Source organism: Haliotis rubra, unplaced genomic scaffold, assembly GCF_003918875.1.
Source record: "Haliotis rubra isolate DU_JTF1 unplaced genomic scaffold, ASM391887v1 Scf31, whole genome shotgun sequence".
NCBI classification, from domain to species: domain Eukaryota; kingdom Metazoa; phylum Mollusca; class Gastropoda; order Lepetellida; family Haliotidae; genus Haliotis; species Haliotis rubra.
The window spans coordinates 1661477-1682516 of record NW_025766980.1 but is presented as its reverse complement, the minus strand read 5'-3'; the positions used below and the strand labels follow the sequence as shown (position 1 = coordinate 1682516).

General features: G+C 40.4%; 1 protein-coding gene across 1 annotated transcript; it reads right to left on the bottom strand.

The window, feature by feature from the left end:
* Positions 1-425: 425 nt before the first annotated feature.
* On the bottom strand, positions 426-18844 carry LOC124283087 (ubiquitin-conjugating enzyme E2 K-like). Its single transcript, XM_046719112.1, has 6 exons — positions 18593-18844; positions 16689-16841; positions 10868-10950; positions 9196-9359; positions 8035-8099; positions 426-1644 (listed from the first exon to the last, which is right to left on the bottom strand). The coding sequence occupies exons 1-6, from the start codon at positions 18662-18664 to the stop codon at positions 1564-1566; spliced, it is 618 nt and encodes a 205-aa protein (XP_046575068.1). The 5' UTR covers positions 18665-18844; the 3' UTR covers positions 426-1563.
* Positions 18845-21040: the final 2196 nt, after the last annotated feature.

Genomic DNA, 21040 nt, shown 5'->3' with positions numbered 1-21040 from the left:
CATGTCAAAGTGACATAACTCTAAAGCTTAAGCTTATACTGTTGGGTTATATATCACTAACAGTAATACATGGTGGTAAGCTTGTCTGCTTATAACTGAACCTAGTCTTCTCCAATATGATTAATCACAAACTTTTCGAGAGTCCAGCCATACTGAGACAAGAACTCCAAGATGATGCTTCAGACACTGTATCTATGTGGGATCTGAACCCTGGTAGCCAGTGTCACAAGCATGAACAACTGATCCTCCCAAATGCTTCTTATTACCTCATGAAAAGGACTGACAGAGGTTTTAATACATGAATTAATATCCATTTTGTGCTGCTTGCCACAATAAGCAGCAATATGTGATGCCATCTGAATGAAAATATCTAAGTGTCAAAAACACTCCAAAGCCCAAAGACATCTAAAAAGAACCTGAAGTTTTGCCCTTATACTTTTCTTTCCTGTTCAGTTCTGCAATTGATATAGATCTACGTGTACATAGATTTTATACTTATTAATATACTGAAAGATTGTTCAGGCGCCTGAGGTCAATGCTTTAAAAATGACACCCTACACTTCAAAGAACTGCTTTTCCACAGAATAACCCCTCATGAACAAGAATATGGACAAATCAACCAACTTTGATACAAATATCACTCTCTCACCGACACCTTCCAGAGGCACAAAGAGACTATATACTCCCATGATTCAATCATCAGAAACACTTGTCCAATTCCCAAACCATAGTATTCATAGCAAATCTTCAATTCAGCAACACACAAGGTCATACATGTGAAACACTTCGTCATCATCAACACTTCAAAGCCTTGTAAACACTATGTCCTTCATCCCCTATGGGCAAACACAGTTGCACTGTGATATGATAGTGATGAATATAAATTTACCTCATGCAAGAATTTAGGCAATTGAGGCCTCATGTAAGTCACATGATCCCTGTGTTTTGCATGAAGTCTCTTCAAAAGCTACCATTGTTTGATATGGAAGATATGTAGAGTAGATCTACGCAGGTCTGTGGTACATGGTGCTCAGGAGAAAATCTTAATATTGGTAATGTAACCTTAGCTCTTACTGGTCAGAACAGTGGTCTGGTCCCTTTCACTGGAACCAGAAATTGGTTTGATTTGTTTGGTCAAACATGACTACACTTGCAAAGCTGCCATTCACAGGTTCTGGCAGACCATAGTGAATACAACAGTATGAAGTATTAACAACAACATTTATCTTCTGTATTTGTCTCCTTGCATGGTGATAATAAATACCCTTTTCACAAAGTCATCTAGGCACCCAGCCTTATTGGTACGAGAGAAACCACCTTTAAAGCCAGCATTGTATATTATTTTTTTAAGTCATTGTCTCATAATGAGATCTCATAATGTAGCCAATTCATCCTATAAACTTTGATACATTTCAAGGATTCCTTTTACTGTTGGACTATCAGTATATAATCACACTCCACTTTGAACACCATTACTCTCTAAGACCCTTCACTGTGTCCCAGTCTTTCAACCATAGTTATGTGTAATAGATGCATGGTGATATAATTACTAAAAACATTGTATTAGGACTGCTGATCTATGAGATACTCTGTTGCCCTTTCAACATCCCAGTTCCTTGTTGATAAAGCTTGTCTGGCTTCCCCCTGAAACAGGCAATGTTTACATCAGGTTTGCATCATAACTTACAGCATTGTTTTGCTAGAAATAGGAAAGGAAATTACATGCAGGCAGTGATGACAAAAATACTGACACAATGATCCATAATAGAAATGTAATTTTCTGACTAAAATTGATATTTTATACTTATCCTGACTCATGCTAATTATGCTTGTCTCCTTCCTCTTGCGAATGATAGTGGAACACTTGAAATTCCTTGAAGTTCCCTTTAAAAAAGCGGACGTAAAATCACTCACCCAGAAGTAGCTTCCCTTTCCTTCCTTTGGCGCCCAAATGGTCACATGATCGGCCATATTTGTCACTCTCTCCGTATGTAAGCCAGACACCCGGATTTACAGGGAAATCGAGAGAGCCATAAGAGGGGAGGTTGGGAGGGCTAACCTCATGAGTCAGGATAAGTATAAAATATCAATTTTAGGCAGAAAATTACATATTTTTCCTTATCCTGACTCATGCTAATTATGCTTGCAGAATCCGTCGGAAACGGTGGTGGGTCAAGCCACGTTCTGGATTCACTGGTTGTAGATTTACGTCCTGTATTACCCCCCTTGGGAACTTATGACGGCACTGTTGAAGATTCTTTCAACTTCTCTCTGATGAGTCTGGGGGGACCACAACTTGTCAGATTTCTCCGAAACTTCTCCTGACATTTTCGTGTGGATTAAGATATACTAATATTCCATTAGTTATCTATTGCAACTCCATCTCTTGATGCTCGCATCAAGTGGAGATGCGACCCTTCTTCATGTACGAGTATGTCCTATACAAGTACAGGGTCTATCACTTATGCTAGTCTGTCCTAGCGTGTGCATGGACTTTAACCATTTGCTCTCCAGAGCGTTGGTTTTCACAAGTCACGTGATAAAAGGGGTGAGATTTTCTCAGCGCTTTTGTTGAACCGTTAGTTGTTGTGCTACAACAAGTGGCCCAAACTGGTAAATGCCTGAGACGTCTTCGGTGGCAATGTCTCTGAGGTAGTGGTTGGCAAACACCGTGTTCGATCTCCAAAAGCAGCCCTCCATTATACTTGTAATCGAGCAGTTTCCATGCAGAGCAAGTGTTGACGCCAGGGCTCTGACTTCATATGGATTGGAGGCTCGTGGAGGCTCAAGTCCTGCTGCTTTATAGGCCCTTAGTATAACGGCTCTCATCCAGATCGATATCGCTGTCCGAGAGACTTCCGTAGGCGTCTCAGTGGATAAGGGGATCAATAGGCGCTTGAATTTTCGATCTTGAATTTTCATCTCCTGATTTTGTCCTTTGTAGTAGATAATGACTGGGATGTGGAACTGTCTGTCAGGCTGACCAGGCACTTGGTTCTTGGCAATAAAATCCCATCTCAGTCCTAGATGTACGATGTCACGATGTGATGATTCAAATCGTGTTCTGACATCCGTGCTGCTGTTGCTAGGGCAATCAGAAACAGCGTTTTCTGAGTCAGTAGTTCAAAGGTTGTCCATTCTAGAGGCTCGTAGGCATCACTGGTGAGATGTTGTAGAACTATGTTGAGATTCCAGGCAGGAGCCTTGAATTTCTTTTGTTGGTCTTCCAACTTGAACGAGCGTAGTAGTGCCAGTATCTCTGGTATTTTGGTCAGCTTGATACCGCCTTCATGGTGATAACTGTGCAGAAGTATGCAGTGCCAACCTTTTAATGTTGAGAGTGATGACACAGGTATTCCGCCACTTGAGGATGGGTTGCTTTACTGCTGTAAAGCCTTTCCTGCGCGTACTGTTCAAATCTCTGCCACTTGTCGCCGTACATTGCGCCACTTGAGGATGGGTTGGAGAGAACCTCTAGTCTTCAGGCAAGCTTTGATACGCTCCACGCGTGTAGCTGGAACAATGCCGGATTCCCATGAGCTTGCTTGGTGTGTGGATGGACGAGCAGTTTCGACCACTCTGGTAGTTTCAGGGTTGGACTTCCGAGTTCTTGTATGATGGCGGGAAACCATACCCTCGCTGGCCAATAGGGCGTGACCAAAATCAGTTGCAGCGTTGTCGTCTGCTTGATTTTCTGTATTACTTGTGGTAGTAGTGCTGGAGGTGGAAACGCATAAGCGATTAATCCTTCACATGAGACGCTTAAAAGCGTCTGTTGCCCATGCCTGAGGGTCCGGAATCGGAGAGACGAATGTTGGTCGTTGCTTGTTAAACTTTGTTGAAAAACAGGTCTATCAGTGGAGATCCTATTGTCTGTATAACGAACCGGAACGCTTCTGGGTATAACATCCACTCTGTCGGAGATGGGCTAGTGGATGAGATAGGGCGTCTGCTATGACATTCTTTGCTCCTGGGATGTGGCCTGCCTTCATGTAGATGTTCAGGTCGTCGACGATGCTGAACAGGAGAAAGCTGAGTTGTAGCAGCCTCATTGATGTTGTTGATTCTTGTTGATGTAGAATGCCACTGTGGAGTTGTCCGTGTGGACCACGAGTCTTGCGTTCTTTAGTACGCTGGACCAGTGTTGTAAAGCATTGATCACTGCTTTCATCTCCAACAAGTTTATGTGCAGACTCTGATCCTGACTCGACCACTTCCCTGCTGCCACTTCGTTGTCGAGGTGGGCACCCCATCCTTGTAGCGATGCATCTACGTAGAGATGAGTGTTGCAAACCGGCTCTGACAAAAAGGTTCCTCCGCAAACATTCGACTTCCGAGTCCACCATAGGAGGTATGGTTTCAGGCTGTCCGGTAGTATCAGCGGATCCAGACTGTCGAGATGGGTGTTCACAAATATTTGTAGTGGGCGCAGCTGTAGTCTCCCTCTGCGAGTCATGTCTTGAGCTGAGGTGAGTAGACCAAGCATGCTTTGCCAAGCACGTAGTGTCAACGGAGAGAGCATTGCTTGAGATATCATATGTTGTATCTTGACCCAACGATCCTCTGGGACGACTGTGTGATTCTGTGGTGTGATGAGCCATATTCCCAGCAATTGAAGATCCTGTTTTGGTTCCAACTCCGATTAGGAGATTACTAGCCATCTACTGCAATCATGTCCTACGTTGTAGGTACATGGATCTAAGAGCCCTTGCCATGTCCGACATGGAAGCGGAGAGATGATCGATTCTGGAATCATGGCTAGAAGCTTGTCTCATCAATCTTCTGGTATTATGTAATGAAGATGTTGTCACCAGAATCCGAACATTATGCAGCGATGATGCATAATACGTCGTCTCTAGGTCAGCAAAAATCTATCATGTACTGGGACTGCCATCGATGTGAAGTCTATTTATAGTCGATTAGCTGCTGTGAGCAGAAACCATCTCACGCTTGTCGCTGCAAGTCCCCAGAAAACCAATATTAAATCTGCTGACAGGGGAAGTCCTCTATGACCCGTGAAGATAGTCAAACCATGCTGTACCCTGCTAACTGGACTGTAAATGGAGCCTTTCCCATGTTGAAAGAGTTGTTTACAACTGTAGACGACTTCCTGGCACGTGACTATGACGTCACCGGTGTTGCAGGAAAATGATCCTTGTAGAATCTTGTGCAGTCGTTGATTTCTTCGTCAACACTCGGCTTGTGCCGGAGTCACACAAGTGAACACGTGTCTTGATGGCTGAGCGGAAGCGCAAGAAAACAGACTGTTCCCTGTCTGTTGTGACTGTATTCTTCAACTTTATAATCTTTACTGCAGTCGTCATCTTATACAGATGTTCTGTATAGTTGACTGTAACCGATGTCTTGCTGAGGAACTCGCGACAATGCTGTTAACTACCCCTTTGATATCTTGTAAGCCCATGTGATGAAATTTCATCTTCAGTGTTTCATCGGATGTTATCTGACATTGCTACTTCAGGTGTGTGTTTCTTCCTCCAGCCATGGGTTGATCCAACATAGCCAACATCTAGTTGTAGTGTCCAGTTGTGTTATCTTCTTATCTTAAATATCTATTACGGGATTCACTGATGATCTTGTAATCTCAAACCCTGATGTATCATGAAGGGCTCCGTATGATGAAGGGGAAATCTGCTATCGTTGAACGGCAGGACATGCTGACTCTGATTATAATCCTCCCCGCGAGTGCCTGTGCGCAGGTTGATGAATGTCCAAGTTGGAAGATCCGTATCTGCGCAGTCTGTAGAATCCTGGAATCTACTTCTGTGTTAGAATCCTTCCTGCTGAGACGCTGAAACTTCGTGGAGGCTCCATCGTGGACTGCTAACACTAAACTCGTGTTCGTTGAATCCTCCAGGCTTTTAACTGCTGATACTTCTGATGGTAAAGATCTTCGCAAACGTAACTGTTCTTGCAGGCCTTCATCCGAGAGAGCTTATAAAGCTTATATTCCTTCGTGCAGGTCGACTGTCATCGGAAGGGTCTGCTATGTTGAGCTGACGTTAGTAGAGTTCTCCAGACTTCTAACTTCAGACAGTGTAGTGAGACATTTCCCTATCTGAAGATCCATAATGACGTGAGTCTCTGTATGTAGATCTGTATGTAGAGCTGCGTGCAGGTGAACGGTCCTGGTTTGACCGTGTATTCCTCCTGGAGTCTTGAGATATCTTTCTAAGCCTTCACGAAGGCTGATTGACGGAATCTCCCCTCTCTCTATGGGATGATCTGTATGAAGACCTTCGGCGCAGGCGTGCGATCCCGATGCGATCTTGAATCCTTCCTGGAGGTTTGCGATATTACTCTAGGCCTTCGCGAAGCCGGATTCTGTGGACGTAGCTTCCCCTCTGTAGACGTGCCTTCGCGCAGGCTCTTGATGGGCGTCAGAGTCCGATGGAGATGACGACTCATATCTGCGACGTCTGTAGGGTTCGGGAGAACGCCTCGATTCCTTCCTGCGTGGAGACTTCTTAGCAGCACTCTCTGGGGCGTCTACTTCAGATGGGGAAGATTGTCGTGTCCGTGAGCCTTCGCGCAGGCTTCCCTCTTCATCCAGATGTGGTGGTGAGACTGTTGAGCCTTCACGCAGGCTAGTAGACATTGTAGGGGTCTTCATAGCAGCCTTCTCCTGAGCAAAGCGATGTTCCATCATCGACATCATCTGGTCTGTAAACTGTTGCATGAACAGTCCCAGGTTGAAGTTCTGCATTGTCTGAAGAGACTGCTGCAGGGATTATGTATCTGATACTGAAGAGACGTCATCTAAGGCTCGCTGCACTCGTGAAGAGTTGACGCTGCTGCTATCTCTGGTACCCGATGTCTGCGTTGATAGCAGGTCTTCTGTCAATGTCTGCACTGACACCAATGCCGATGTAGCTGTTGAAGCAGGCTTCGTCTTCTTACTGACAATGGTGACTTCAGGTATGAGGATGGGTAGATCATCATAAACATCTGCTTCTTCCGGAGGAACAATCTCGGCTGAGAAAGACCTTGTCTTCTGTGTAGAGCTGATCTTCGACTTCGCTGAAGTCTTCATGGTAGTAGCCTTCTTCTTCTGGGAAGATGAAGATTTGGCCTTCTTCACCTGCGATGAGGTCAGCTCAGTAGACGATGATCTCTAATGGCCTCCGGCGTTCACCCCTGGTACATCGACCTGCTCCAGAGAAACGTTCAGCAATTCACTAGAATATGAATATCTACAGCAGTGGTTAACACACGGTTATCAGTGCAATTACTAGATTTAGACATGACTTGTGAATACCTACGTACCCAGTCCTTAGCATGTCTATGTGTAAAAAAAAGGTTATTAGTAAATTCAACAGAGGTTAAAATTACACAAAACTTACAGTGAGAGCTGAAAGAACATGAAACAGTGCAATTAGGACATAATAAATGAGGGTCAGCCGCAGACACTCGGTACCTACAACGAATATAAGTTTTCATGAAATGTAAACATGAAGAAAACACATGTCAAACAACGGAAATTTAAATCAAATTTCCAACCGAAAGTAGAAAATAATCCTAAAAATCGTATACAGCAATAATTTTGATGTAAGGTCCGAAAATATAATATAATATATGTGTGCCGCTTAGGGACCCAGGTGCTCTCACAACCGTCCTCAAGGGCGAAGAAGGAGAGAGTGACAAATATGGCCGATCATGTGACCATTTGGGCGCCAAAGGGAGGAAAGGGAAGCTACTCCTGGGTGAGTGATTTTACGTCTACTTTTTTAAAGGGAACTTCAAGGGATTTCAAGTGTTCCACTATCATTCGCAAAAGGAAGGAGACAAGCATAATTAGCATGAGTCAGGATAAGGAAAAATTAGAGATATCATCCATTTCACCATCAGCCACGTCAGATATTGGACTCATTGGAGGTACATACATCCTCCTTTTTGTCATTTCTTTGTACAACATAATGGGATGCAGTTTTCTCTGAATCCCCATGGAGGGGTATTAACGGGCAGATGAACATTATAATAAATAAACTTTAATAGCAACAACTTAAAAGTACTAACCTCTGCAAATCCCATGTTGACAATCTTGATAACCTTTTTTTCTAATTCTTCCTCTCTTTTTGGCCCTGCAAGTATAATCACAAACTGACTATAGACCGCTCATTATCAGGTGAATTAACTTCAACTTCAATTTCATGAGGTGAAATAAGTGGTAACATCGTTAGAGTTTATTTCACTTAAATTAGTGAGGGAGTTTAGTTAAATGCAGCACTCGGCAATATTTCAGCTATGTGGCGGCGGTCTGTAAATAATCAAGTCTGGACAAGACAATCCAGTGATCAATAGCATAAGTATCAATCTATGCAACTGGGATACGATGACATATGTCAACCAAGTCAGCGAGCCTGAACACCCGATCCCATTAGTCGCCATTTACGACAAGAATGGGTTAGTGAAGATCAATTCTCACCCAGATCTTCGTGGGTTCACTTATATTAACATGGGCATGCATGTATGTGCCTTGCTGCCTGTAGTAGTCTAGTGATACCTTGCCACTGTTGAATACAGATACAGTATCAGGGCTAAGAAAGTCACACCTTGATTTACCCTATTGAGGCCAAGTGTCCAGCAAGGCAACAGCCAGGACCATCTCTTAACACATGTTGGAGTGAGGTGCCCAGGAGATAAATACATTGAAAACCCAGTGCAGATAGACAATACGTCTTATGCACTGAGGCGATAGCCGCCTTTTCAAAACCTCAAACTTGTTACCTTAAATAACATGCATAACAAGATCTTGAAACTTCACAGCAAACCACCCTCAATCAATATACTGGTGCTGAACATTTTGCATGTAGAATTATAAACTGTTATTTCAATTTGTTTGACATTATTCTTGCTTAGAGTGAAAGGCATAAGGGAAATAACGCCTCCAAGACACACCACTTTGCTTGATACAAGAGGCTGAAAGGGCAGATAACTCCTATTGGTATATTGTTATTTTGTCATTATGGGGCACCTTGTGTAAGTGCATTATATTTTCCATTATGACATGTTAATACAGCGATAGAAATCTTTGCACCTGTCCTATGGTCATTGTCTGTATGCCGCAAAGTAAAGGGCTTTGCCATTCTTAAGCATGTTATGTTTTAAAATAAATATACACATTAGTTTCTGTTGCTGGGTAATGTATTGACCAAACACAATGAAAGTATACTGCACCTCCGGCATACACTGATGTCCAGTGCCTGGCTGTCCTGACAAATATCTCCGGCACTTCCTTGTATTGCTGGGCTACCACTGCGTCTTGAGGGTCATCTGGTTCCGCAGCTGCCAGCAGCGTTTGTAACGACAACAGTACCGTCCGTAACGTCATGGCAGCGGCCCTGAAAGTACACAACAGTCAGATGAAGTTTCCTTCATACAAGACACAATCTATCTACCTTAATTTTTCTGAATTCTCCGAAAGTCCAGTGAAGCTACTTGACTGGTTCATACAAACATATTTTCAAATCTTTTTCAAGATTACAAATATTTTTCAAGTTTACAAATATTTTTCAAAGACATACAAATTGCTTAATACAGGCTTGCATCATACTTAGTTCATTTTCATGACAACCAGTGTGAATGTTTGCTGTTTATCAGTAGCCCAGATATTCTTAGAAAATAGTCTGGTTTGGACCTAACAATCAAGTCATTGATATAAGCAATGATCCACACCATTGCTGTTCACTGACACATCAACTTGACCACACAATTCATTTACTAATCCTAACCCAGAGAAATCAGGAGAACCAAATCAGATAGGTGAGTGAAAGTCATTTTGTCACAATCAGTAACATTTCAGCTGTTATGATGCATCATGCATATTGCAGTGGAGAATGAGGTATTGGGGACCCCTCTCTTGATTGACAGCTGAGAACACAAACTGTTACAATCTTTAGAAAGTATTGTTAAAAATTAGATCACTGATTGGTATTAATCTTATCTTACATGGCCATGCAGGTCTCTCAATTACTGAAAATCAGAATGTTTTCAAATATATACATATCTATATCTCTCAAACAAAACGTTTTCTCACTTAAATTCTGTTGTACATTTCCTATTATTGGGAGAGGGCTTTTCAAAGTTGGATAACTTAACCCTTTTCTTGAATGAATATAATATGTTTCAATCATTTCAGTTCTATTTATACACATTCAAACTTTTCAGTTACGAACCTGTTTCAGGCTCACCCTACTTATACTCACTAGACAGTGGACTGTTCCATAATACCCGTAGGTGTTACCCTAAATACCCTTCTAGTTCAGTGTCTGTCAACTGACTGTCTGTCAAATGGGTGTCTGTCAATTGGGAGATAACCGTTTTCTTGAGAACCTTTCTCTTAAATACAGTAAACTATGTTTAGAACAAACAAGCTAATAATGAACTGTTGGATGTAAGAAACCATTTTTTTGAGTGAGTGAGTTCCAGTTTTATGCCGCTTTTAGCAATATTCCAGCAATATCACAGCGGAGGAGACCAGAAATGGACTTCAAACACTTGTACATTTAAGTCGAAATGTGTATGAATTATGGTTATCAGGTTATAACAAACTAAAATTACTGGTCTCTTTGAGTTCGTTATCACCATAGTTTGTTGAATAACATCATATCTAATCTTTGAAGGGCATTTAGAAGTGGAATGCATAAGAAAAGCAAGAGTTATGGATGTCAACTTCTTTATTGTGAATAACTCTGAAATGTTGTGTTATTCACAATAACGAAGTTGACATCAATTAATCTTGCTTTTCTTAAACATCATATCTGTAAATATTCACACCAAAATGATGAAATACGCAAGTGCTTACAAGTTCACTGCAGCAATACATTACCTGAAAATGCTACAGACTTACCACTGATCTTTCAATATATCCAAGCATATTGCACCTGTGACTGAGCTGATGTTTGGATGCCATATCTTGGTGACAAACTTCACCTGTAAGTGTAAAGAACCTCATCTATCATCCAGCCCATCCAGATTGTAAAACTTGTACCAAGTCGGGTGAATATCACTGTTGACACTGTAAATCTATAATGTTATGTGCTGTGAAATTATTGTGAGAGTCTAGTTTTATGGCACCCTGTTGATGAAATAATAAAGATCACAGTTACTTCTGCCCATCATATTTTATAAGTAGGACGCAGTGTGATGGAATCATAACAGTCCTTTTAAAACCAAAATGCATGTTGTTATCATTGACAAGGAGGGTCGGAATAGCATGTTTTTGTCCTTTTCCTGACAGAATGGTCTGATGGCTGTACTACTCAGTGTTAAGTCACCAAATCAACCTGATCTGGTAGGTTTCCTGGTTAGACTATCCACACATTTAGTGACAATTATTAATTTAAGAAACAGGAAATTTAATGCAACTGGCTCGTTGACAATGTCAGGAAATAGAAGAAATATTCCTCCTTATGGTCCACTTTTTGATGCAGGGTTTTATGGGACGCAAGATTCCTGCGTATTGGACGCAGAAATTTGGTGAAGTACCCCCAAACTAAAATCCTGTGTGTCCTTGTGGACGCAATATTTATTTTTTCTGGGAAAGAACTTTCTGAGTTTGTAATGATATCCCATATTAAAATATAAACATTCTATTTACAATCATTATTCTAATGACATTGAAAGTAACACATATCTTAACATAATCATTATCAAATGGGAAGCAATCATTATCACTGATTTAATGCAAATTGATGGACCCCCAATTTTGAAAATGGACTCTCCAAAAATATGCCCTGAGTCCCCAGGACTCCCAGTTTCGAAGAGCTATGTAAAACCCTGTTGATGCATAATTATAACTGTGTTATGAAACTACTTTAAGTGTAAGTCACTCGCAGTTTTCACAGTACTTTAATGTGTGCAAAACTTTCCGTATTTACAATACATACACCCAAGAACCAGTTGTCACCATAGTTTTTGTGACCCAACATTAGGAAGCGATTCCACTGACCATTAGGGCTGGGACGACTCCAATATACAGAAGACTTGGGCACAAACTATCTGATGGGGAATTGTTTTACCAGAGCCCTAGTAAATACTATTTACATACACACATCACCTTATGATTCTGATGTGCCCATGGTAAGGAAGGTGATAACCCTGTTCTTTCATAAGATAAGCATAGTAGGATTAAAATATGTACTGGTACTGTGTATCCTATGTGTATCATGAATCAAGTCAAAGTTCACATATCGTGGTGCGGAAGATTTTCTGTGTGTCATGTTACCTACATTAACAGTGTATACATTGGGATCATGATGACAGCTGTTGTGTTGGCTAACTTTGTGGTACCAGACACAGTAGCAGTTACTGGGACAGTTATTTAGGGTGTCTGGGTTGGGTGGGAACTATAGTCTGTTTGCAGTGAAAACGTACCGATGAATTTCGCTTTAAACAAAAGGAAATCAAATAAAGTGAAATTAAGATTGCGAATCCTCTTAATTTTATCTTGCCAATTGAGCGTTTAAATCTCAGAATTTTATTCATCTTAGGATAAAAGTTCTTTAACAAACAATCATAGATTCAAATCGCTATTATTGGTTTGTATTGCAAGGGGTAAGCGTAGTAGTTGGAACAGTGAAACAAATGCACGTGCGGTACGTGATGAGCGTTAACTTAGCCCAACCATACTTGTTCTAGGTCAGAGCTCCAGATAATTGTTCAACATCAGGAGTACTTACTCCTTATTTTTTTCAATATAGGTGTACTGGAAAACCTTAAGAGTACATTTAGAGTACTGAATGGAATTTAATGGTGTATCAGTAATCTTGTATTTCGTTTCATATATGCACCACACCATTGCTGGTCTTGTATAAACAGGTCAATAAACAATAAAACAATACTTTTTCAGATAAATATGTCTGTAAATGATTCTAAGACCATAGACCATTGCTGTGGTGCGTATCTGCTACTTTTTCTAAATTATTTCTTACCGAATCGTGCATATTTTTTTCCGTACATACGCCGATACGGTCCTTATCTGGAGCCCTGCTAGATGTTTCATCTGATGTTCATACCCCCTTGTAATACAAGCCAATAATAGCGGTTTGAAACCATGATAGTTTGTTAAACATCTTTTATCCTTATGAATAAAATTCTGAGATTTAAATGTTCCACTGGCAAGGTAAAATTATGAGGATTCGCAGTCTTATTTTCACTTTATTCGATTTGCTTTTTTGTTTAAAGTGGAATTCATCGGTACGTTTTCACTGCAAACAGACTATAGACAGGACCTGGTACCCACAGGAAGACCTGTACCCATGTTTAGTCATCCCACGTTTAGTCATGGGGACATTGTTTCAATGAAACAATATCACTTTAACTCTATGGCTACGCTACAAGTCACCAATAAACACATTTCTTTCTGATCATGCTGATTGTATGTGCAATCCTTCTGATTTTCATATTCGTGAATAAACATCAAGCGTCAGTCAACATCAGTATATGAAAAACCAGATTGTTTCTTCATATAGTAATAAAATAATGGAAGAAAATATTGAGTCACATAAAGCCTTAAGAAAAGACAAGATACAAAAGTGAGTGAGTGAGTTTAGTTTACGCCGCACTCAGCAATATTTCAGCTATATGGCGGTGTTCTGTAAATAATCGAGTCTGGACCAGACAATCCAGTGATCAACAGCATGAGCATTGATCTATGCAATTGGGAACCGATGACATGCAGGGCTCGATTTAGTGCTTTGTTACTTGCACTGGTGCAACCCAGTATTACAAAGTGCAACCTAGTTATGAGTCTAACTTGCACAAGGTGCAAGTCAATTTTTGAGAAATAAATCAATGATGAATCTAACATTATAAGCATAAATATGTCAGCTCATTTTTCTTCTAAACTTTGAATAGCTATGGCACCGAAACATTGCTATTCATAGACACGTCTCGGCTATGACAGCTCTTGAAAACAGATATCAGCTGTCTCTGTTGCTATGGTTTCATGGGTACTAGGGCTGCACAATATAACCGGTTTACTGGTATTTACCGGTTCAGACATGAAAACGATACGTATTGTTATACGCTGATCGAAAACCGGTAGTTTGACATGCATTTGGAAAACGTCGTAACACCAGTGTTCACGAATAGTGCCTGACACCCTGACAAATCCGGAAGATTTGCCAATGGTCCGATAGAACTGTACAACCCGCCGGCCCCAGTGTCCGACTGTAATGACTTTGACTGAAGTTGTTATATGTGACATGTGACACTTGTTTGCTGTTTATAAATCTAATGTCGTTTAATGCCAATTATAAGAAATGTTAAATCTGTAATGTGTGTTTAATTTTATTCTATGGGTCCTGTGAATTTTCAATGGGTCAGACAGACATCTGAAACTTACAGGACCCAATGTCCTGTTACTTTGAAACACCATTCGTGAACACTGGTAACACTCGGAAATCTTCGGATATTTCCTTGTTTCATTTGTGCCAAATATTATTCACATTTTTATTTTATCATGATTAAAATTTGTTATTAAAGCTTAATCAAGCATAGTGATTTTGTTGTGTTTTTGCTCTATAAATCAAGCAATAACTCAATTATAAGTAGATTTTTGTTTAAAATACTTCATGCAATATATCGCAATGCATATCGCAATACATGCTTTCGCATCGCAATATGAATATTCTCTGCAATACCCACCCCTCATGGATACATCACGGAAATATTTTTATGTGCACCGAAACTTCTGACGTTTTAAACACACTATGTTGCAACTTGAATTTGGCTGATGCAGCTAGGTCTTTATCGTAGGTTGCACCTGGTACAAGTAGGTTAACTTCTCTGAAATTGAGCCCTGATATGTGCCAACCAAGTCAGAGAATCCTGACCACATAATCCCGTTAGTCGCCTCTTACGACAAGCATGGGTTACTGAAGATCAATATTCTTTCTAACCCGGATCTTCACGGGTCTCAAAAGTACTTTGTCAGAAAAAAAGATTAATGTGAAATAAATACAAACAAAAGGTCCCTTCTCTGCAAAAAAAAATAACTTATGGCACCAATTTTCAAACCCAGTCTGGAGCAATTTCATTAGTTTCTGAGGATACTGGTCACCATTCAGACACTTCTTGGCTGTACATACAAACAGCAAATAGTCTTCTGTGAACTGAGGCCTGATTGGTTGGTTTGTTGTTAACGTTGCACTCAGCAATTTGCCGGTCAGTAAGTAATCAAGTCTGGACCAGACAATCCTGTGATCAACATCAGCATAGATCTAGGCAGCTGAGATACAATGATATGTGTCAACCAAGTCAGCAAGACTGACAACGCGATCCTGTTATCAAGCATGGGTTGCTGAAGACCAATTCTAACATGGATCTGATTCACGGCCTTCATAGGATCCTTCAACTTCATTTGCTGTAAGTACAAATGAATCCCATTTTGTGTCATAAAAGCCTCCTTGTAGAATTCCTGTGAGCTTGCACAATGCTCACACAACTCTGTTTGCAAAGGTTCCTAATGCACACAGTCAGCAGGACAAGGGTTGCAAGAGCCTGCTCATTGAGCGAAATGACAAGCTGGTTCTTCCTCAGAGGAAGTTGCATGGTTGGGTTCCCTGAGATTCCACATTCATGTGATTAAAGGTGAGGTGAAATTGGGTTTTACGTCATGCTTGAGAATATTTCGCTCATATGACGACGTGCATGCGTGTGCATGTGTATGTGCGGCTGCTTGTACTAGCCCAGACTGAAGCTGGTTTTATAGTGCTAGCCCACTGAGATACCATGCCGCAGTGAAGCATGAATACCCCACTCAGACACATTATACTGACTCCGAGCCGACCCGTCCTTGTTGTACCCATTAATGCCGAGCGCCAGACAGGGACCAACAAGTACCATATTTTAACGTCTTTTGGTATGACGCGGTCAGGGATCGAACCCAAGACCTTCCGCTCTCCGGGCGGACGCTCTAACCACTACACCACGGAGGCGGTCCTCATGTGATTAAAGGTAATGTAACTGATACATAGCATAACTAACTCAATTATCAAAGGAGCATTGTGGACACACTGTTTTAGCTTGTGATGGAAAATATTTCAGATTTTGAGAGTTTCAGTGATGAACTGCAATGCAATACCAGGCATTAATATTTCAAAACCGTATGCAAAAGAAATAACACAAAAGACTACTGATGATAAACCACACAAATGGCTTGAAAGGGTGGGCATGTGGGAGGGTGGTCAGGCAAGCAAGTGGGTGAGTAGCAACATCAAAGTTGGGCAAAAAGAAATGGGCTTCACACCGTGTGCCCATGTTAGGAATCAATCCTGTGCCTTTGGAACGCAGAGCCAACACTTAAACATGTTTAACCACCAGGTGACCTCACCACACCAAAATTGGTTTTGGTAGTAAAAGATTATATTCACTTCTACTCAAAGTTGGTTACAATGCCAAAAATGGGCTCATATTTTCACAAAATGTTTAGGCTACTTTCTTTGTAATGAGGTATCTTGAAACATCAGTTTTCTTAGAAAGCAGTTACAGTTGTTAGTATAAATGTTCAAAACTTGGGAGGTCCTTATGTTTTGCTTCTGTGATATTTGAATATAGCAACCGTCAACATCCTTCATGTTCAAACAGAGCTCACGATAACGACACCTTGGGTTTTATGCTTAGCTTAATTTCTAACATTGGCCTATAAAAATGAACAAAATACAAACCTTGGGCGGGTTAAAAGGATAAGTTTCTGGTACTTTGATATCCAGTTTGAATGTGCCCCCTTCATATGGTGTGTCAGGAGGTCCTGCTATCTCGCCTCTCAGGTCATTGTACTGGTCATCAACAAGTTCCACCTTGATGTCACACTTAGCAATCTGAAGGAAAACAAGTGATGCAGCATGATGACATTTATTGAACAACCAAAACAAGTAAATATCAGGTAATGTTTCTAAAATACCAGTTCTTCCATAACATGTTGTTTTGGGGGGTAAATGCTGCTTCACACGTGATGACTCGAACCTGGGTTTACAATCCTAACCTCCACTTACTATGCTTACTGTCTGCTAGTAAGATGAAAAGTTTCTATAATGCAAATAAGCACGGTCATTTATTGAACATTTCAGTACATCAACAGAAACACACCACTTTATATGCTGATACATTAAAATATATTTATCCGATTAGACCTACAGTATCACATACTTCATTTAAGAAAGAAATTACCATTGTTAAAAAAATATGTTTCACTTGTCTTCATTGAGACTCTCCTTAGCCATCAGTTTTGAATATGGTACTGAAAGTTGGCCAGTTAAAGTTGACATGTTCAGCTTTTATTGAATAATAATGTTTGCATTTGATACTTGTAAAGACAGAAAGTGTGCATCCTCAATGTCTAACAGCTGAGAAATTTTCGAACATTTTAGGAAAGTTCATTGTGAAGGTCCATGACCTAGGTTTTGTTTTACAGTACAACCCTGATAATCCCTGCCTCAGTTGTCACCATCCCAAACGACATTTTCTTGGGTACAGTTTAGCCTGTGGACTCAGGATAAGTCTGATATTACAACAGCTGCAGTAGGGCTGGGACGATACACTATGTCACGATACGATACATATCGTGATATTTTACCTGCGATACGATACATACCACGATACATACACCTTGAACGAATGACACGGTATCAAGATTTAAAATGATTTATTACAACAACAACATTATAACAATAACACTATTGTAATAAACAAACAAGTAAATCAATCATACTTGCATATTTTTCTCTAAATAAGTACTGTAACATGTTTATGATAATACTGTTTTGCAAAAAAGTTGTGTATCGTTTTGTATCGATACACCAGTCTACGATACAATAGCTGTATCAAACTTATATGTATCGCGATGCATCGATGCATCAGTGAATCGTCCCAGCCCTAAGCTGCAGTGACAAAAGTAGAATTGTGGATGGGTAGTTTCAGTGTTACTTGAAACCTTTACAAGTACCTTACTTCCACAGTTCAATTCCAGAACAATAGTGCATTGACATCCAGAATGAGTTAATTTATAAATTATACCATCTTATCACTGGATTTCGGATGGGACCCGGAGTGTTTACCCTCACTATAATGTGACGGTTTGCCTTACATAGACATTGGGTGTTCCCAACCCCAACACATACAAACAAACAGGATGTCTCATAAAAAGTATAAGGCATTAATTGAAAAGCAGACCAATTACTAAGGCACTGCTCTGCTGTATAAACTGCATTTTAACCTAAAATGCCTTTGATTCAGTGAGTAAATCAAACCATTACAGAAGGGTAACATAAATCTATGATTTAGGTTATTGTTGCACAAGAATGTAGTGGGACAAAATCTGCTCCTTGGAATCCATCCTGCTTATTATTTTATCTGAAGGCAGTGGTTGATCAGTTTTCAGCAAGAAGATGGGCACATGATTAAAGAGAAGTGAAACAGAACATTTCGTGAAGTCTGCACTATTTTGAGCGAGGAAGAATCACACAAATAGTACCACATCTAGAGCTAACAGAATCTGTGATTTTACGTTCGCCAACTCATGACGAGTTCTCATTTAATTTTCGGTCATTTACAACACATGAAAAATAAATACCTCATCACTTTTGATAACTTCTTTGAATTCCCTCTTTATTCTGCTAATGGCGATCGGGATGGTAGCCATCATAAAAATGGACAATAGTTTTTTGTTTGGCTTGTTTCTGAAGACAACACTGTATTCCAACTATAAATGTAACTTCCGGCTAACCCCGAACATGCGCATACCATGACTACCAAAAACCTATGTCGTTAATTTTTGCATGGATTATTTATTGTTTTCGTATCATACGAGAAATTGCTAATGCATATCATTTTGCGTTTTCTGTGTTTCTTCGGCACCCAAAAGCTGAAGTGTGAATTTACTTCCCTGAAACACGAGAAGATGTTATGTTACAAAAGACAAACCACAGAATATCTGAAATGTGAATCTGCTATGGCTCACAACCCATCGCGTTTCTTGTAATCCGTACAAAATATTTTCTGTTTGAGGGTAATTTTATTAAACATACACGATAGTCGTTACCTACAGACACTTCACAATACGACTGTGTATTCCTGATAACCTCTGAAATTAGCCCTTTAGACATTCACAGTTCTATTGTGAACAATGTAGTAGTCATGCAGAAGGGGTCGTTGTCGGCACCGGTACTACAGATATGTACCCCAGGTACGTTTCTGTATACAGAAAAGTACCCTAGCCAAAATCGGAATAGAGAAACGTACCCTTGGACGATTCCATTCCGCAGTGTGTTGTTTTCTTGATTGGAACTGTCATGCAGTTGAATTAGATGCATTTGATTGCGTTCTATAAGAAACGACCATACACAGTAACGAATATTTCGCGGAGCACAAGACCATTTGCAATCAGTTGAATGGGAACAACTACATACAGTTTCGGTTTTGGGTTGCGAAATATGGACTCGTCGTCCGTGTAAGGTGCCGGGTACGTTTCTGTATTTTTACATTGTTTAGGGTACATGTCTGTATACAGAAACGTACCTGGGGTGCATATCTGTAGTACCTGTGCCGACAACGACGTCTTCAGCAGTAGTCATTATCTGATGTTTCTACGCTTTTGCTATTACCTTAAAGGTCACATGCAACCAAAAAATCAAACATAATTAAAACACAATTATCACTTCTTCATGACATATACTATGCATTGCTGATTATGAAAAAACAAATAAACAAAATTACAAGCGTATAATCGCAAATCAAAAGTGCAATATTTTGTACTTGGGTTTACCTCCCTCGAAACGAAGCAGCCGGGATACCGAACCCAGTCAGAGCGGGTGAGTGTGCACTCAAGTGTAACGGCTGGTTCATTAGCAGATGCCGCCTTCACGGCTCATTGTGTGTGTATATATAGAGATGTTGGGTTTTGTAAATACATGCTCATTTTTTGTGTATAACATTTTGCAATCAACAGACATCATAACATGTCATGTGTTCAAGTATCACACCTGCCTGTCTGTGTAATTACATAATGTGACAGAGACAGAACTCGGGTCATAAATCAATGCATTTTGTTTATGGTGTATAGCCTGATTGGTGTTAAGTTCAAATTGCATGTGGTCAGTGATAGCAGTTGTGTATTGAATAGTCATTAGCAGACTGCCAGGCAGACACACAGGTGTCAATAAAACAAGACATTGAGTTTTGTCTGTGACAGCGACATATCTATATCACAGTTAGAAATTGTGTCAACGCTAAATAATGACGTTGCTTTTAAGTATCGACCTGAGAAAGTGACTCGGTAAGAAGAACGTGTGGTGAAATAGACAAATGAAATTATATAAACAGTTTATTTACTGTCATAACATATAAAAAGCTCGCGCCTGTGAGATATCAACAAAACATTATGAAAATAGCTCACACCAAAGCCTTCACCGAGTATTTTACCAGACAGCCCGCTTCCAAGTTGCGCGAACCTATTTCACTGCGCACGTGCTGTGAGCGCAGCCCAGCTGTTGAAACCCGTATTCCCCAGAAAAGTCTGGGGAAAATTAGTGAAACGTTTGAACTCCGATTTCGCGCGGTTTTTTTCATCGCGTTATTTTTCAACTTTATAAGTTGAATTTGCATTTTTGACGCTTTGTTTCGGTAAGTCCATACCGAAAGGTATCAGAATCTGCAAAGTTGTGTTTTACGTTGCATGTGACCTTTAATATATCGACTGAAAAGGGCCTTATTACGACTGAAGGGGTCGTTGTCGGCACGGGGACATCAGATATGTACCCCAGGTACATTTCTGTCTACAGAAACGTACCTTGGCCATAATGAGAATACAGAAACGTACCCTAGGACGATTCCATTCCCATTGTGTCGTATTCTTGACCGGAACTGTCATACTGTTGTATTAGATACATTTGATTACGTTATGTAAGTAATATTAATACACAGTAACGGATATTTCGCGATGCATATGAATACCACTCGGAATCAGTTGAACGGGAATAACTAGACATACGGTTTCGGTTTTGGATTGCGGAATATGGACTCG